Genomic DNA, 16,947 nt, shown 5'->3' on the forward strand with positions numbered 1-16,947 from the left:
TCAAACACAATGTAAGTTTTCATGAGGTTTCAAAACCTGTTTCATACTGTTTTAGTGTTCAAGCTTTTTCTTATATAACAAGTTTTTCCCCTTCTGATCAAAGTTTGGTGGAACGTATGAGATGTATTTAAAAAATAGTATTTACCCCCCATATAGCAAGGAATCAAAAATGTCATTCATACAAACATATTCAAAAAATTTTTCCCCTTCCCCCTTTTCCAATGTTCTAGATCATAGTTTCCCAAACTTTTTTGTTCCATCGCCCCCTTCACCAGAATTTTTTTTCTGTCATCGCCCTCCAACTCAAGTGAACCCATAAGGTCCCATGCTAAATCCGTAGCTTCTATGGCCCCCTGGACCATTCCATCGCCCACCGGGGGCGATATTGCCCACTTTTTGGGAAACACTGTTCTAGATAAACACAGACCAATAATAATAATGATTATAATCAACTTGGTCACCTGTGCTTGTAAATTAATCTAGGCACTGAGCTGGGTATGACTGGGTTTTGGTCTCGAAGCAGATTAGATTGCTGAGAAGGAATCCTTGTCTGAGATTCAACTCTGTTATGAAAACGGTTGATATAAATATTTACTTTTTTAATACCTTGCCTGTATCACCCCAACTGATAAGTATAATATTTGTGATTAGACTTTATTTTGATGCAAAAAATCAGTTTTTCTTTTTTTTACGATATAATGCCATAGCTGCCAACTTCGGAGAATTAGAGATTTTTTTTGCACAGATCCAAATTCTGCACAAAAATATATAAGGGAGTTTTCAAAAACAATGTAGGGATTTTTCGTATTTGCAAAAATGTGACATGCAAGCCATTGGCAATCATTGCCAACAAGTTAAATCTATCGAGCTTATATTATAGTAATATAAGCTTGAGGGTTAAATCATCTGTCATTACTACTCACGAATCAAATCATTAAAACAAATAAATCACAGATTACAGAATTAATGGGACAAATGGTCAAAGCAGATACAAGACATCAGATGTCAAAAGGCCGAATTGACGCTGGCTGTTGGGCAAATTTGCCCCCTTCCCCCCAAAATGAAATACTGTATTTTGTTACTAGACAACAGCGAAAATTTACATTGTGCTATCATTTTGTGGATAAAAAATGAGAGCAAAAGTCTTTTCTCTGAGAAAATTCTTTGGGAATAATTTTTCCCTAAAAGTAGGTCAAAAGTCAGGCGATATAAGAATTTTTTGGGAGTCCAGAAGAAGGAGCAAACATCTGGGAGACTTGGCAGCTATATAATGAATGAAATTACGCAAGGAAAAAAGGATTTCCATTTTTTATGCATTTTTCCAAAACATGTTCCACAGTAAAGAGGTTGAACTAAATATAACTGATAAATCATAAAGTTCAGTATATTATAGAAATTAGAAATACTATAGTACATAGTTTTTTTTCTAAAAAAAAATTAAATGTACCTTGGAAGACACTTTGGCTTTCCCTTCCACAGTAGGCAGTGGTTTGCCGGTTGGAATAAGATTAATTACCACTGTTGAAAAAACCTAATACAAAAACACACAACAAAATACTGATAAATCATTGAACAACTTGTAAAAAATAATTGCAATGCAGTCAAACTTCAGTTTACAAGCATAATTTGTTGCATAAACATGCTTTATATTTTTTTATTGAAGGCATGTAGATTTTTTGGAATGATACAAAAAAGAGCTTGTGCTTCACTTTGAAATCCCCCCCCCCCCCAAAAAAAAGAGGGTGAGAAAGTCTTTCATGGGCTTGTGCTATCAATACTACTCTCATAGTCAGTAGCGTTTTGACAAATAGGTCATGTGGCTCCAAGTTAAACAAGTGCCCTATATTATAGAAGGTTTTCTTAATATATATTACACAATATATATTTTTTAATTTTGTTGCTCATTAAATAAAAAAAGCAGTCTTGAAGAATTCTTGGGCTCAGCCCCTAAATCTTGTTAAGTCAGTGAGATCACATACCAGAATGTGTGTTCTCAGTATATGAGTGGCACTAACCATAAGCAAGGATGTGCATTATCTGTCTTCCATAATTCAAAGTAAAAATGGCAAAATGCCCAAAATTTTCATGTTAAGTAAGTATCCTATTGATCATCAGCCTGCTCTTTGCGTAAAGACTTTTTTGAGTGAGCAATTGGCTGGCATTTGATCATTTAAATTGGAAAACCGCAGATCAACAAACTTTGGTCAACTACCACTGTGCCACCAACAAGGTTTGAACCAGTATCATTGCAGGAGGGCACCTCATCGCTGCTCATAGTACTTTCACCTCTGAAGATGCTGCCACAGCACACACAGTGGGTAATAATAAAGTTCAGGAATAAATAGAAGACAGTCAGTCACACAGCATGGTAAGTCTGTGCTTTTAATTAGACACCAGCCATGAAAGCCTTTGCCAATGCAATTTCACCTATTTTGACCACTTTTAGGCAGTTACAACTACTTTTGAACTAGGTTCTGGTCGAAAATGGTTTTGATTGGCCAAAATTACAGCCTTGCCCTAATACTTATTTAATAAATGCATAGAGAACCTCTCAAATCCAGACACATCTGCAGAGAATTTTCTTTTTCAATCAGGAACTTTGATATTTCTCTTTACCCAAATTCTGTTTGTTTTTCTATTACATCAGCCATTTTCCATCTTTTCTGTAAAACATTTTTCTGATATATTGTTGGTGTCCACTATGGTTTTGAGGCTTTTGAGAAAGTGAAAACAATTTTGTGTCACTTGCGTATATAAATGAATATGATTAGTCAGAAAGCTTGATAAAAATAATTTTTCTTTCTTCATTTCATTTCTCTGTGCTGCAGAGTTAACCTCAAGTGTTTCAGAACTTGTCCAGAGTTCTATTATTTTCTGTGATTCTCTAAGCAAATTTCCAAACATGCCGAAAACGTCAAGTGATGTGGCAGGTATAAGTTGCAAAGGGAAACAAAGCTTCAAGTATGTGGAAAGCTGAACTTTTGAAAAAGTTAGAACATAGAAAACCAGTACAAATATTGTGTGAAGAATATGGAACCAAAAAAAGTCTAGATTCTAAAATCTTCAGAAATTTTTTTTTCGGTTTTTTCTTTAATATCATAGCTGCCAACTTTTGAAAATGAAAATTCAGGAGATTTTCGCGCACACCCGTATTTATGCTAAAACCACTCCCTAATAAATACAATAGGGATTTTTCCAAATAAAATAGGGATTTTCAAAACATAAAAGTTGAAGCGTAGGGAATAAAATCCCTACTCCAAAACTGAAGTCCAATTAAAATACGGATTTTACACACATGGAAGTTAAACCCTTGGGAATAAAATTCCTACGCAAAAAACAAGTGAAATTGGAGGCCAAAACTTCAATGATGTAAAAATAAATATTGTGTTCAATCAGAAACGCTGTGAACAAACATTCTCCGCGAATGACCACAAAATCATCGGAAGATGAAGGAAAACACTGTCAATTTTTGAAGAACACTGACTTTTTGTGACACTTGCTTGATGTTTTTTATTCACTTCACGACTGACGATGGGTCTTTCCATGACCGATGTTTATAATCCGTAACACAACTTGTACAAAAATGAAAAGTCAGCCCTCTTCTGGAACGTTTGATGAAAGGAAATTCATCGGAATAAGTATCTTTAAAATTGATTAAATATGTTTTTGCTTATCATTATTCATGCTTTGTTATATCGCACGTACGCAACTTCAACAAAAGAAATTTTGACCACATGTGCATCACCATAATCTTCAATTATTATCCAGGACTATTGGCTGCTAAGCCATTTCCCTGCACGATAAGACAAACAACTTTCTTGTTACCATCAGAGGGTTTGTAAAACTTCCTTAAAAAGGGAATTTCCCCATTTACGACGTGTGACGTCATTTCGAAAGGGAAAAAAAGAGGCTTCATGCCCCACAAGAAATTTCTTAGGGATTGTTTTCATAAGCAGAGATTTTTTTAATGAAGTAGGGAATTTTTAGGGACAATTAGGGATTTTTGTGATTTTCGTAAAAATTTGGGAGATTTAAGAACTTTTCGGGAGATCGAGCGATGAAGATAAAATTCGGGAGATTCCCGAAAAATTCGGGAGACTTGGCAGCTATGTAATATGTGCAATGCCTATAAAAAATATGTTTAAAGAAGAGGAAGAGGAATCCTTCTTACTTGAAAATGCTATGTAATATCATTATATGTACATGACCAACTCAGATTTTTTTTTAATTCAGCACACGTACAGGTGGTGCCAAGGTATGAAAATACCAAAATTTTCAGCGCCCCACTCCACATATTTGTGGAACTTGTCTTTCTCAGTGTTTTTCTTCGTTCCCATGTGTTTTACTTAGTGTTTTTTCTTATTTTTTGGTCATATTCTGCAGTGTTTTCTTGTTTTTTCTAGCACATCTTTGGATTTGCTAGATAAGTGGTTTTTTTTAATTTATTGCTCTCAATTTTTAAAATTTTCGTTGGTATTTTCGGTTGATTTAAATTTTATTTTCTTTCTCTCTTTCTTTCATTTTCAGCGTACTTTCGCCAGGTTTGTTACAGTTGTTTTTGTCTATGATTTTTTGTGCCATTTTTCGTCTTCTTTCCTCGTTTTCTGATATATCTTCGTGACTTTTTGGGCATTAGTGTTAGTGAACGTTTTCCTGGGTATTCCCAGTAATTTTTTTTTCATTTTGGGTCCTATTGTTTTAGGTTAATGAACAGATATAGTTGGCTAGTTTTAATAAGTATAAATTGTACTTTGCAGCTTAGTACGTTTTTAGAGTGTGTTGTATTCTTTTATTATATTTTTTTTTTCTTCGTGATATAGTGTTCAACATTCTATTTTACTTAATTTTTTGATACCATCTCCTACGTATATTTCGCATTATAATGTATTTTACATTTCTTTTTCAATTTCTTGCTAACGTTTCTAATTTCCCTATTTTTAACTATTATTATCTAGTTTAGCAATAGTGTTAGTATGCCTTAACATCGACTAGTGTTGTGTTGTGTTAGCTTGCGACGGGAGGTTTCCCTGGTCTAGGGATATAGTAGCTGACAGTTTCAATTGTAAAGGGTGCTTGGATAGGGTAAGATTGGAACTCGAGGTCGAAGCGTTACGGGAAAAAGTTGGGGTGCTAGAGGGCCCGGTTATAATGGAGCCTCTTGTCGTCGAGCCACCTGTTGATGAAGAAGCAATCTCCATGAACAACAACAGTTTAGAGAGCAAATGGGTGGTCATGGATGAGGTAGCGGGGGACAGTGATAGGGGTTTAATCATCGGCGATTAATGGTTAGAGAACTTGGGAACAGAGTGTGTAGGGATTTTCGGGGTTTCGAGCACTGTTGTCTTCCTGGGAGGAAGATTGGCAACGTTCGAGACGTTTGTCATCGCCGAAAGTTGCCCTTGCGGGTGATTCTGTGGGTGGGAACAAATCAGGTAGGAGCGAATATTAGTGAGTCTCTGTCAGAATACCGGGATTTACTATTATCCGCTAGGGAGGAGAGTTCAGATGTGGCAGTGATTCCAGTGCTGCCAAGGGGTAGTAGGTGGTATAGTTTTAGGATCCACCAATTCAATATAGGCCTGAAGGACATTTGCTCCTCACTTGGGGTCACATTCTTGGCACTTCCCACATTTACCGATAGGTGGCTTCATTCGGAGGGGATCCATCTAAATAATAGGGGGGTGGGTCTGGGAGGTTTACGATAGTCTTATAGGTCAGGTTTTTTACTCCCAGACCACGTAGTAGAGAATGCGGGTTAGTTAATTATAATCACAACAGTACTGACAGGGAATTACCCACCTCTGACTTGGATGGCTTCTTGATTGACATTAAATCACCGGGCAAATTAAAATGTGTGTTAATTAATGCCTGGAGCTTGGGTAATAAGAAAGATTTTTTAGAAACTATGAGAATTGTTAAGGGCCTGGATCTTATAGCCATTACAGAATCTTGAGCAAACGATGGGGATGAATCTTTCTTGCACATATCAGGATACAATACTTTTTTGAGAAATAGTTCTGATAGGAAAGGGGGTGGGGTGTTGATATACGTGAAATCATGTTTGAAGGCTAGAGAGTGAAACGTGAAGAGAAATGATATTGAAACTATATGGGTTGATCTTGAACACAAAAGACATCATAAACTTATTGTTGGGGTTTGTTACAATCCACTGAATAGGGCTTCAAACTACATCACAAAATTTCATGATGAAATTTCCTACATGTGTAAGCATAAGAGGGTTCTCATACTAGGGGATTTCAATTACTCAGGTATTGATTGGGAGAACCTTTCTTCTAGAGATCAGTATGAAAGAAACTTTCTTAAGTTCGTGCTCGAAAATTTTTGTATCAGCATGTATCAGTAGCCACTAGGGGTACTGCTATTTTGGATTTAGTTCGTACTAGTTCTGAGGATCCTGTTGAACATATTTTGGTGGGAGAAGAGTTTTCTTCCAGTGATCATCGTATCATCATATTTCACTAATACTCCCATTGACTTACCACCCCTACTGATTTCAACCAGTCTTTGAAAACTTCTGCTAACTTTTCTCTCAAAACATCAAAGTTAGTTCTCTGAAAAGAAGGAACCAGTCTTCCTTGGGTAAGGTTGATAACAAAAGACTGGTTCCTTGTTTTCAGAGAACTAACTTTGATGTTTTGAGAGGAAAGTTAGCGGAATTTTTCAAAGACCGGTTGAAATCAGTAGGGGTGGTAAGTCAATGGGAAGAATTTAGTACGAAACCGTCCTCTGTTTTGCACAACGTCATACCCTTTGTTCAAAAAAAGTGTTTGTACATCGCACCCTCTATGATTCACGGATATCGTGCATAACCTTTATCTTGAAAAGAAAAGAGCATTCAAAGAGTATGAAAGTGGGTGAGGTGACCTATCATTGTTTACTGATAAAAGAAGAGTGTTGAAGAAAGCAATAAGGGATAGTAAAAAGGACGTTGAATCTGGGTTGGCAGATAACATTGGCTCTGACCCAAAATCATTTTTTTGATACGTCAATAATGGATGTAGAGGTGGCAGTTGGCGCCCCTCTCGATAGGAGGCTCTAGGTTAGAGAGCAATGTAGACATGTGTAGTGCTTTCAATGGCTATTTCGCATCGGTTTTTAATGGAGATAATTATATTCAACATACGGGTGTTGCATGGGGTAATAAAATCCCCAACGATATTCAAGTGGAAGACGTGGAGGTCCCGAATCCTCTAAAAAATGTATGTGCAAGCAAGGCACCAGGACCAGATGATATCTATCCGAGGGTTCTCGGAGAATGTGCTAATGAATTGTTGGTGCCAGTCACACAGAACAGATATATAGGAGCAGTGTTGCTGAGGATATCGTCCCAAGGGATTGGAAACTTGCTAATGTTGTTCCGATATTTAAGAAGGGTAGTACAGAAGCTGTGTCCAATTATCGTCCAAGATTATAGACAAGAATAATGTATTGTCGAAAAATCAGCATGGGTTCAGGAAGGGGAAGTCACGTGTAACTAATCCCATTTGCTTCTATGATCATGTGACTAAAGCAAGGGGTAAGAGCAAAAATGTAGATGTTGTTTACCTTGATTTCCAGAAGGCATTCGATCAGGTCCAACATGGTAAACTCTTGCAGCGTTTACATGAGATTGGGGGCAACTTGCTGAATTGGATAGAACAATGGTTAAGAGATAGGTCTCAACAAGTTATGGTGAATGGGGGAATTCTCTGTTTGGACAAGTGTCACAAGTGGCGTTCCTCAAGGAAGTGTGCTTGGCCGCATACTTTTTTCACTTCTTGTAGATAAACTCGATCAGGGTATCGATGCGATTGTTAGCAAATTCGCAGATGACGGGAAGCTAATGGAGGTAATTGGAATCAAAGTGATAGGAAGTTGATGCAGACCAACTTAAACAGGATTGCAGCATGGGCAAATGAATGGGGCATGGTAGATAAGTGCATGGTCGCTCATTTTGGTTCGAACAACCCACGGTTCTCTTAAGAGTTGGATGGTATCACTATCCCGGATGCAACTAGGGTCACTGATTTGGGAATTCTTATTGATGAGCGGTTTAGGTTTTCTGAACATTGTTCAGCGGTGGTGAAAAAAGCGAATAAAATGCTTGGTCTCATTTTCAAAAAGGGTAGGAATTTCAGCGGAAAAGGAAGAGATATGCCGTGACTGTATGCGCGAGTAACAAGCGACAAGAGAACACAAATTCGAACAGTAACAGAGCATGATGATCAAGATTAGGTATTGAGAAGTGTAGTAAGAAAGAAGAGAGAGAGTTGCGGTAGTATATAGTATTAAAATGATTTAAAGAAATCTGAAGTGATGTACTGAGTTTGCAATAAATTTTGTTTTTATCTTGCTTGAGCTGTGGTCACTTCTGCCAGACAGAGATACAAATACAATGCCACAACAGGCAAAATGCCCAACGAGGTGGAAGAGAAAAAAATATAGATGCCATATATTTCAAAAATACAGCAACCCAATTAAAAATGCAATCAATAAAAATTATAAACAATATATACACGTGATAAAATATTATATAATGCCCATAAAGAATGGGCAGATGTTAACCAAATAAGAGTTAAATCACTGTAAACTGTTTATGAAAATATGCTCATAAGCTACAAAATAAAAAAATCAAATCCTTTCTATACATTGTTTTTTTTTCCCCAAAAAAGCCACAAAAAGGAATTTTAAGAAAACTCGTCCAGTTTTTTCTTCTAAAAGTCATGACAGCTTCACATGATCTGCATTTGTGAATGAGTCAAAAAATTTTTATTAAAAATTAAATATTGAGGAAAAGTTTATGAACATAGCTATACTGGGAGGAAGGGCAAAGCCTTCTTGCACCCTTTGGCGGCAACACCTTTTTCTCTTCACATCATATCTTGTTTATTTTGTCCCACTTCATCAGAGTGAAAATGAAAAGTGGCATTCGAAAGCACCAGCTTACTGAGGAATTTTACAATCTTAAAGCAACAAAAAAACCAATGAGATTCATCAAGCACCCTTCCAAAATGGGTCAACTTCCCTCATGAGGGTCCCCAGCCTGAAGTCCCCACCCCATGAGTACCACAAAAAATTGTAATTCATATTCATTTTACCAACGACTAAAATCCAAGAGCCCCCAACCAAGGAGCGGGAAGTCAATATGCAGATTTTTTTTATGGGCCCGATACATTGATTTATAGCAAACTTTTACTGCTAAAATTACAAAAGGCTGAAGCTGGTTTTCTGTGGTTCCCAACTTCAAGGTGCAAATGCGAGCCGATCTCCACTGTAAAAAGTCTCTCCATAGAGAGCAAGAAACCTACAATTGAGTACAAATGTAATTCAATCATAACACATCACTAACTTCACTTCTGAAATATAGATGGCAGCACTGAAAAATCAAACACTACATATGCACTCAGACTGTTAGGCACACACACACTTCCAGCACAACTTACCCCCCCCCCCCCCGGAAATCACTCACTCAAACAATCTGGGAATGTGCCGCAGCCCGTTCAATTGAAGTAAGAATTTGCCACGAGCCACTTAATTCATCTGTAAATAAAGTGTATCGGCGCCACATGTAGGCCATGTGTTGAGCACAAGTATGCTTTAAAATAAGGGGCTGTTCAAGTACTACGTCAGCAAATTTTCAGCAATTTTTGACTCGCCCCTCTTGTCAGAAAACGTCAGCAAAACTCTCACCCTCCCCCTGTCAGCGCTCTGCCCCCTTCCTCCTAACGCTTATTGGTGGAATCTGAATTGGGGGCTTCCCCCCAGATGATCAAAAATTTATTTTTTTAATCCACAAAATATTTTTTACAATTTTGAAACAAAATATCTTTATATGTTATTATAATCAATTTTTGTTAATTTCAATGCTATTTGAAGGCTAAGAATCCAAAATTGCTCAAGAAATTCATTGCGACCCTACCTCTCTAAGCCCTTGGTAACCCTTGACCCGCGGTAAACATTCGGCCTGTGCGGACCAAATGTGGCCCTGGCGTTATGATGTGGCCTGTCCCTAAATCTATTTTTGTAACAATGAACCAAGTGATACATTTACAGATCGCTTAAGTGACTCGTGGCACAATTCCAGACCATTTAAGCGATCCCTTGAGTGACATGTGACAAAGTTTTAGAGCATTGGTCCTGCCACCAGTGTGGTTCTACATCACTATAGTTATCCGCGGCACATTCTCAGATTACTTAAGTGATCTTTGGCATAATCACGGATCACTTATATGACGCGCGGCACAGCTCCAGAGCATTTGAATCCGCTAAGTATTTGAAGATCACAAGAGTGGCTATGTAGGGGACTCAATAGGGAGAATGTTAGTTCAGGTGCCCACAAAATAGTGAAAAGTTTTACTCGTTTTTCTTGCACCGAGTAAGATGCCACTGAGAATATTTCATATTTTTTATAAAGGGTGGTTAATGATGTAAGAATCATTCACCCCTCCCCCCACCCACGTCATCAAGTCAGCAAATCGAAAATCCTCATCCATGCTGACGTAATACTCGAATGACCCCTAACATAAAGATAGCTGAAAGTTATTTTCTGAAGGTTAAAAAAAGTGGGTTCAGCTATAGCGGCTGATCGGCTCGTCCTCCCCCCCCCCTCCTGTAAAACCAGACGTGGCTCGGGCTGTCACTTTTAAAAGCTGGGTTTTACTAGCAGGTTTTCTATGGCGCATGCAACGTGAATCACCCAGCGCGACACGGCATCTATTCATCAATATGAAAAGCAATACGACTGTTTTCCTACAGAGCGCAATACGGCTCATGACAGTGCTTTACGTCGGCCGTGATTGGCAGACTGCTTCTGGAGGAGTTAAGCATCATGTGCCGAGCGTTTCAGCGATCTTCCCTTCATTTTCGTGTTGTGTCTCTTCCCTTTAAACTGGAGCATGCAGCCGATAGAGTAGATGACGCCAGGGTCATATACTATATAGCCGTCCTGAGTCGATGCGCCACGCTTGGAAAACGCAAATACGTAATGTCATTATGTAACTCATTTCTGCCTACACGAAATGATCCAGTTAGGTTCACGCGGCCCAAAAAGCCTACTCCTAGGAAAACCTGGCTTCAGGGATGAACGCTCGTTACGGGATCCCAGGAGAGATAAACCCATTGTCTCTCTCATGGAATCTCTTGTGTGTGGATAGAGCCTGTTCCTCTTTCTTTCTTTTTTTTTGCCTTTTTATTTACGGCAACCAATCTGTGAAACAGATTCGCTTTCTCCACTGGACTTCAGTTTTTAAGGCGCGGCGGCAAAAAGATACGCTTGTCGTCGTCCCTTACTCCAGTCGAACTGAAATTTTGTTTCCTTTCTTCTTTTTCAGTAGCGAGTTGTAATGTGAATAAAACACATAAAACACGTCTAAAAAACTGTGGAAAGCAGTGACATTTTGCGGTTTCTCTGAATTTTCGTAGTGAGATATTGACTGTAAGCAAATGGGAAGGAGGGATAAAATAGGAATAGTAGGAGAGAATTGCGGTAAAAAAAAGACGATTGCGGCGAAAGTAGGAAAATAGTAGGAAAAATAGGAAAGCTGCGAGGTCTGCACTCAGTATACTGCGTAATATAGGAGGTTTGAGACATCGTTTCGCTGAATAAGTAAAAATTTTCTCACCACTGGGCATGGGGGAATTTTCGGCTACTGGTTCAGCGGAGTGATGTCGTTCTACGGACCATCGATTTCCAACGCTGACCAGTTTGCGACACAGGCAGGAAAACACGTCAAAACTAGCGATTCTGTAAAAAATCGTATTTTTAGAAGCAAAAGCATATAATCGTATTAATTTACTAAATACCACAAAATTGTAACGGTTGGCAGGTATGCACAACCATTGGATGTTCCAATCCCATCCCCTGCTTTCACATTTCCTATTACAAAGGGAGATAGCGTTTTTTTTCCCCCTTTTCCTCCTCTTTATATTCGGGGGAAGCTTCCTCTTATTTTTCTAGGCAATGCTATTCATCACCATTGGGAATGCCTATTCTAAGAAAGATCATCCCTTCAGAGAAAAAAAAAGGACTTTTTCAGGCGTGGCTGCAAAAAGTAAGGAGCAATAAGGGCTCTTCCAGAGGGAAAAGTTAGGAGTTTTTAAGGAGTTTGTAAGGATGTGCGAACCCTGTGTTCGCAACAGCCCATTTAAGCCACATTCATGAACACCGGAAATTTTGTGGACCACTATTGAGAAGCTATGTACATTTGGGGTATTACTTCCAACTGGTAACACAAATTATCAACTACTGCTGTTATTCTTTTGACCCCAATATGTCTCAATACAAAAATATCATAAAATGCTAGCACATATTTTAAGACAGGCATTTCTGCAGCATTTATCAGCCATTCCTGAACTAAGGAACCATCAATCAAAGGCTTGGATTGTTTTGCGAATATGTAGTTGATTTTGTAAATGTAAAACCTCTCTCTCTTTTTTTTCTTTTTTTTGTCTTCTTTTAAATTCTTCAGCATCTTTGATAAAAAAATTATTAAATAATTTATTATTATTTTTTAATCATGAGTTTGACACTCCTGCTCTAGGCCCATAATCCCAATAACTATTTATGTGTTCATTTTCCAGAATCAATTTTTTTTAATGAACAGTAGAAATATCTGTTTTTATCCACTGAAATGTAAAGCTCTACCTGCTTGCCCTCTCTGAATAAAATGGCTGCCAACATGGCCAAAATTGAATTTTTTAAATATGCTCTTTACCGTTGGTAATGCAGAATATATCTAGGTTTGCATCATTTAAAAAATCCCTTTTTGAATTTCTAATAGCAATAGACGATATAGATGTATATTTTCAATTATAGAAGCGAATTATATTATTATCCATACGCCTGTAGTTGCCTCATATCAATTGTTATTATATCAAATGTGAACTTGTATATCAGAATAATTATTAGAAAAATTTATTTGAAAATTCATTTCATTATTTAACTATTTTTTATTTTTTTATTTTTTTTATTTTTATTATAAGTTTTGTGTTATTTTTTTGTTTCTTTCGTCTTTATCTTTAATTAGTTGCTCTGTACAGGCTCAGGCCTCTTGACAACAAATATTGAGATTTCACTGTTTCATGTATTATTTAACTTTGGAAACAAATAAATATTTGGAAATAAAAAAAAAAAAAAAAAAAAAAAAAAAGTGCGAACTTTCTGAAGCGCGACCACCTTTTGATCAAAAAATTTATTGCCGTCCCCTACAAAGGCTGACTGTATGCCCAGGTTTTCTGGGACATTCAGATTTTTTTTGTCAGTAAATATGCTGCCCCAAAAGTACTTTTTGAAATGCTTGTTTTGATTTGAATTAGGCAATACTGACTTCCGAAGATATTCAATTTTTTTAAATATGATATAAATATTAACTTTATTTTTTGATGTACTTAGTGTCCTTTATGCAAGATGGAAATATAGCGACATGTATGGTCCTTGATTTTCATATACAGGTTGATACGAATCATCCGATTTCAAAATGATTCTACACTTGAAATCGACCAATAAAAAATTTTTCATAAAATGTAAACACATTTCTCCGTATATTGGTCATTCCCAAAAAAAGTGTACAAATCGTTTCCGGGACTTTGTAATTTTTTTACAAAATTTCTGAGTACTTTGGTAGTAATTTTAATTTTTTTCTAGTACTTCATTTAATTCTGTCATATGGCATTTCTTAATTTGTTTCAGATGGTATCTAATTTTCTTTTTAAATCATTGTTTGTAGCAAGACCTTAAAATCTGGTTGTTCCAGCTTGAAAAAAGTTTTAAACAAAAAAAGTGCACAAACCTGGAATTTTTTCCAAAAAAATTTGAATCATGTTTTCTATGTGTGCCATAGATGAATAAAACTGACAATAAAAAAAATTGTTTTCTTGTGAAAAACTATTTTTTTGTTTGCGTCCCGAAAAATTTTCCATTTTAAAATGTCCACTGTGTTAAGGTCATTTGGGAAATATATTTTCATGCCAGATTAAATCGGGTAACACTTTTTGCTCATTGAAAGGTTCACTTTTAATGCTTAACAATTTTGAATTTAACTTTTGTAAAACGACTTAATATTAATGTTGCCTTTAGCACCAGATTTTACCACTCTCATCATAAATAGTTAATTTTTTTTTGAATCTAGATCAGCATCAAGTAATAGTACATGGAGATATGCTTCAAAATATAAAAAAAGTTTTCATCAATCATTTAAATATATAATAGAAAAGATAGTAATTTAGGGTTATTTGACCACAATGTTTTGTCTTCCGAAAACTCAAGCAATGCAACAGAATGGAAACAATGGCAAAGTAAATTTTTCTTTGTTCGAAGGTTTTGAGGGTTTAAATTGAATTTAATAACTAACCTGTTCAATTTAAAACCTTTACCATATTCTCTATCATGTTACTTTCTAAATAAAATACGAAAGTAAAGTAGTACAGATCATTAAAATCACTGCCAGGCACAGATCCAGGGATGTCATAAGGGGCATTTTAGTACGAGTGAAGGTCGTTATATGATAATGCATTCTGCATTTTATGGGACAGAACCAGTATCTTCTTATACTTTTGTTTCCATGCCCAATCCTCTCCCCCCCATCCAAGTCTACTATAGATCCCTAATGTGAGAGGAATAAATGTGAGATTCATACTAACATGAAATTACTATTCAATTTCAATAAAAAATTCTGTGAAAGAAAAATCATCCTAATGATATAATATACAGCTGAGCAAGTCCAATGTCCACTTTGACCAGATTTTAATCATTTTACCAGACCAAAACTCAAACTGCAAGGGGTGAGATGAGTGTTTTTTTTTTTTTGTTCTTATGGGCAGACATTTTTCAAAGGTTAAATTGAGAGGAGTCTCTGGGTCATCTATCAGATTTTGTATATAATTTTTGGGAAAATAAAAGTATTCGCATGGCCTATTTAGAATATTTGAGATATCTTTCTCTCAGTTAAACATTTCTGTGCACTCTGTAAAAACGTGTCCACTCTGATACGGAAAGTATTTTTGCAGTACACAGACAGAAAAATTTAAGAACACTTCAAACTAAGATGTTAAATTATAAATTACTAACCCATTCTGTCAGAACTGAAAAGTTTTGATTTTAAGTAGCTAAATATATGGAAATAAACCATGTGATATTTTGAAAAAATGAAAAATCATCAAAACGACAGAAAAAAGTAAAAGAAAATTTTAACTGCTTTTTTTAGCATATATGTATGGAATAAGCTGATTTCATTATTTTAAGAGATAAAAACAGCAGAAATAACAATTTTTTTAAGAGCAATATTTGTTTTCATAGCAAAGTGGACAAAATCCACGATTTTCAGTCATAAAACTCAAAAAATAAAATATTACAAAATAAAAGTGAAAACATTTATGACTAGCTATAACACCCAGTACTGTCCGGGTTTTTTTTCAATGAGGCTTTTTGGATCATGTGATATCTCCCTCTTTCTTTGAGGGACATACAAATCGTGTCTAAGTTAACCAATATGGCGCTTTCCTGCGTGACTTGTAACATGACAGCTTCCGGGTCATGTTTTTATTGTTAATACTTAACATTAAGAGAGACTTCGTCATGTTGGGTAAACCTGATCAGTTCACTTGGCATGTTGCCAACTAATGTTTTTTAGTTATGATAATATTTGTGAAAGTGTATGCAAATTATATCTAAATATGCATTATATGACATATTATTTTTCTTGTTGAGATGAAGTGTTTCCGTGGTCCAAATGTACCAAGATTATTTTATTTGTGATGATTATAAGTATGGATTCGTGTTTATTGAACAATTGTATTTGTTTTTCAAACTTATTTTCGCAATGTTGTAACACAGTGGTACTTTAGTGTTTTACATATCAGTAGATACGTAATGAAATCTCATCTAGCCTTTGGCTTGGAATTATAACCCCTAATGTCTTACTAAACTTGCGTTTGTGTCTCGGCAGTTTTGGACTTTTTATGATAAGTTAATACTAATTCTCTAATGTGAGCTGTGACTTAGCTTTCTCAAAGCTCACTGTGTGATGACGGAGAGTCTTGACATATATATATACTCGGTGCTGATCAAGTTGGCATTGTCTACCATGTCAACTGGATTGGTTGACTCTCGCAATCCTCAACGTCTGTATCTCATTGGATCCTGACTCTAATCCTACTCCAAATTGTGTCCATTAGCAATCTTCGAACAAACGTCCGATGATTGATGCCTCCGATGGCCTTGCATCACTTGTCCGACTGGTTTCATTGATCGTATTTCTACAGGCTTAGATGCTATGCTAATGCCATATAGTGTGCTTTGGTGTGTGGTAATACAACGTCCAGTGAGCTAAGCTCACTTGGGAAATACTATGAACTGGTCTCCGTCGATTCAACCACTCCAAAGACGTCTATCGGCAAACATCTGGATATTGAAAATCCCATGGACAGTGAAAATCTAGTCACATACTGAAATTCCGGACCCATTATCAGATAAGTGCAATAGTGATATGTGAAACTTTTTTGCAATATATATTAATCTTTTAATATTATACTAAAAATTTCAGTAACACTAGCAAGGTGTTTTTTTTAATAAAATTTAGTAATTTTTTATTTTTGAGAATTTGAATAAATGTCTTAGTTTGAAATATGACTTTCAGTCAGTTCCTTCACTGTCATATGACTTGAAGGATAAAAATGGATTCTGGGAGTGCTTTGAATGGTTGCAGACTCATGAAAGAAACACATCTAGATTTAAAGAAACATATAAATGATGTACAGGGTGTTTCAAAAATAATCATCCGATTTAAAAAAATGATAACTATTTAGCTTTTAATCTGTTTTGATTGAATAATGTATAGGCAGAAAAAGGGAAATCTTGAGTTTCACGCAGTTGCTGACATGTAGCGCGAACCCTCTTCCTTCGGCTGCCACTTCTGTGTTTTTCAAGATTGGCTTTTCCCACAGTTAGAAACC

General features: G+C 36.2%; 1 protein-coding gene across 1 annotated transcript in view; it reads right to left on the reverse strand.

Moving 5' to 3' along the window:
* Polr1A (RNA polymerase I subunit RpI1) overlaps nucleotides 1–16,947 on the reverse strand; it is a 553,279-nt gene that overhangs the window by 297,257 nt on the left and 239,075 nt on the right. The window contains exon 13 of the mRNA XM_089249700.1: nucleotides 1,448–1,531. Coding sequence (XP_089105826.1) covers nucleotides 1,448–1,531 — 84 coding nt within the window. The remainder of the gene's footprint in view (nucleotides 1–1,447; nucleotides 1,532–16,947) is intronic.

Source organism: Pholcus phalangioides, unplaced genomic scaffold (assembly GCF_987345545.1).
Source record: "Pholcus phalangioides strain wild (caught in Gottingen) unplaced genomic scaffold, Ppha-v1.0 ptg000022l_1, whole genome shotgun sequence".
Lineage (NCBI taxonomy): Eukaryota > Metazoa > Arthropoda > Arachnida > Araneae > Pholcidae > Pholcus > Pholcus phalangioides.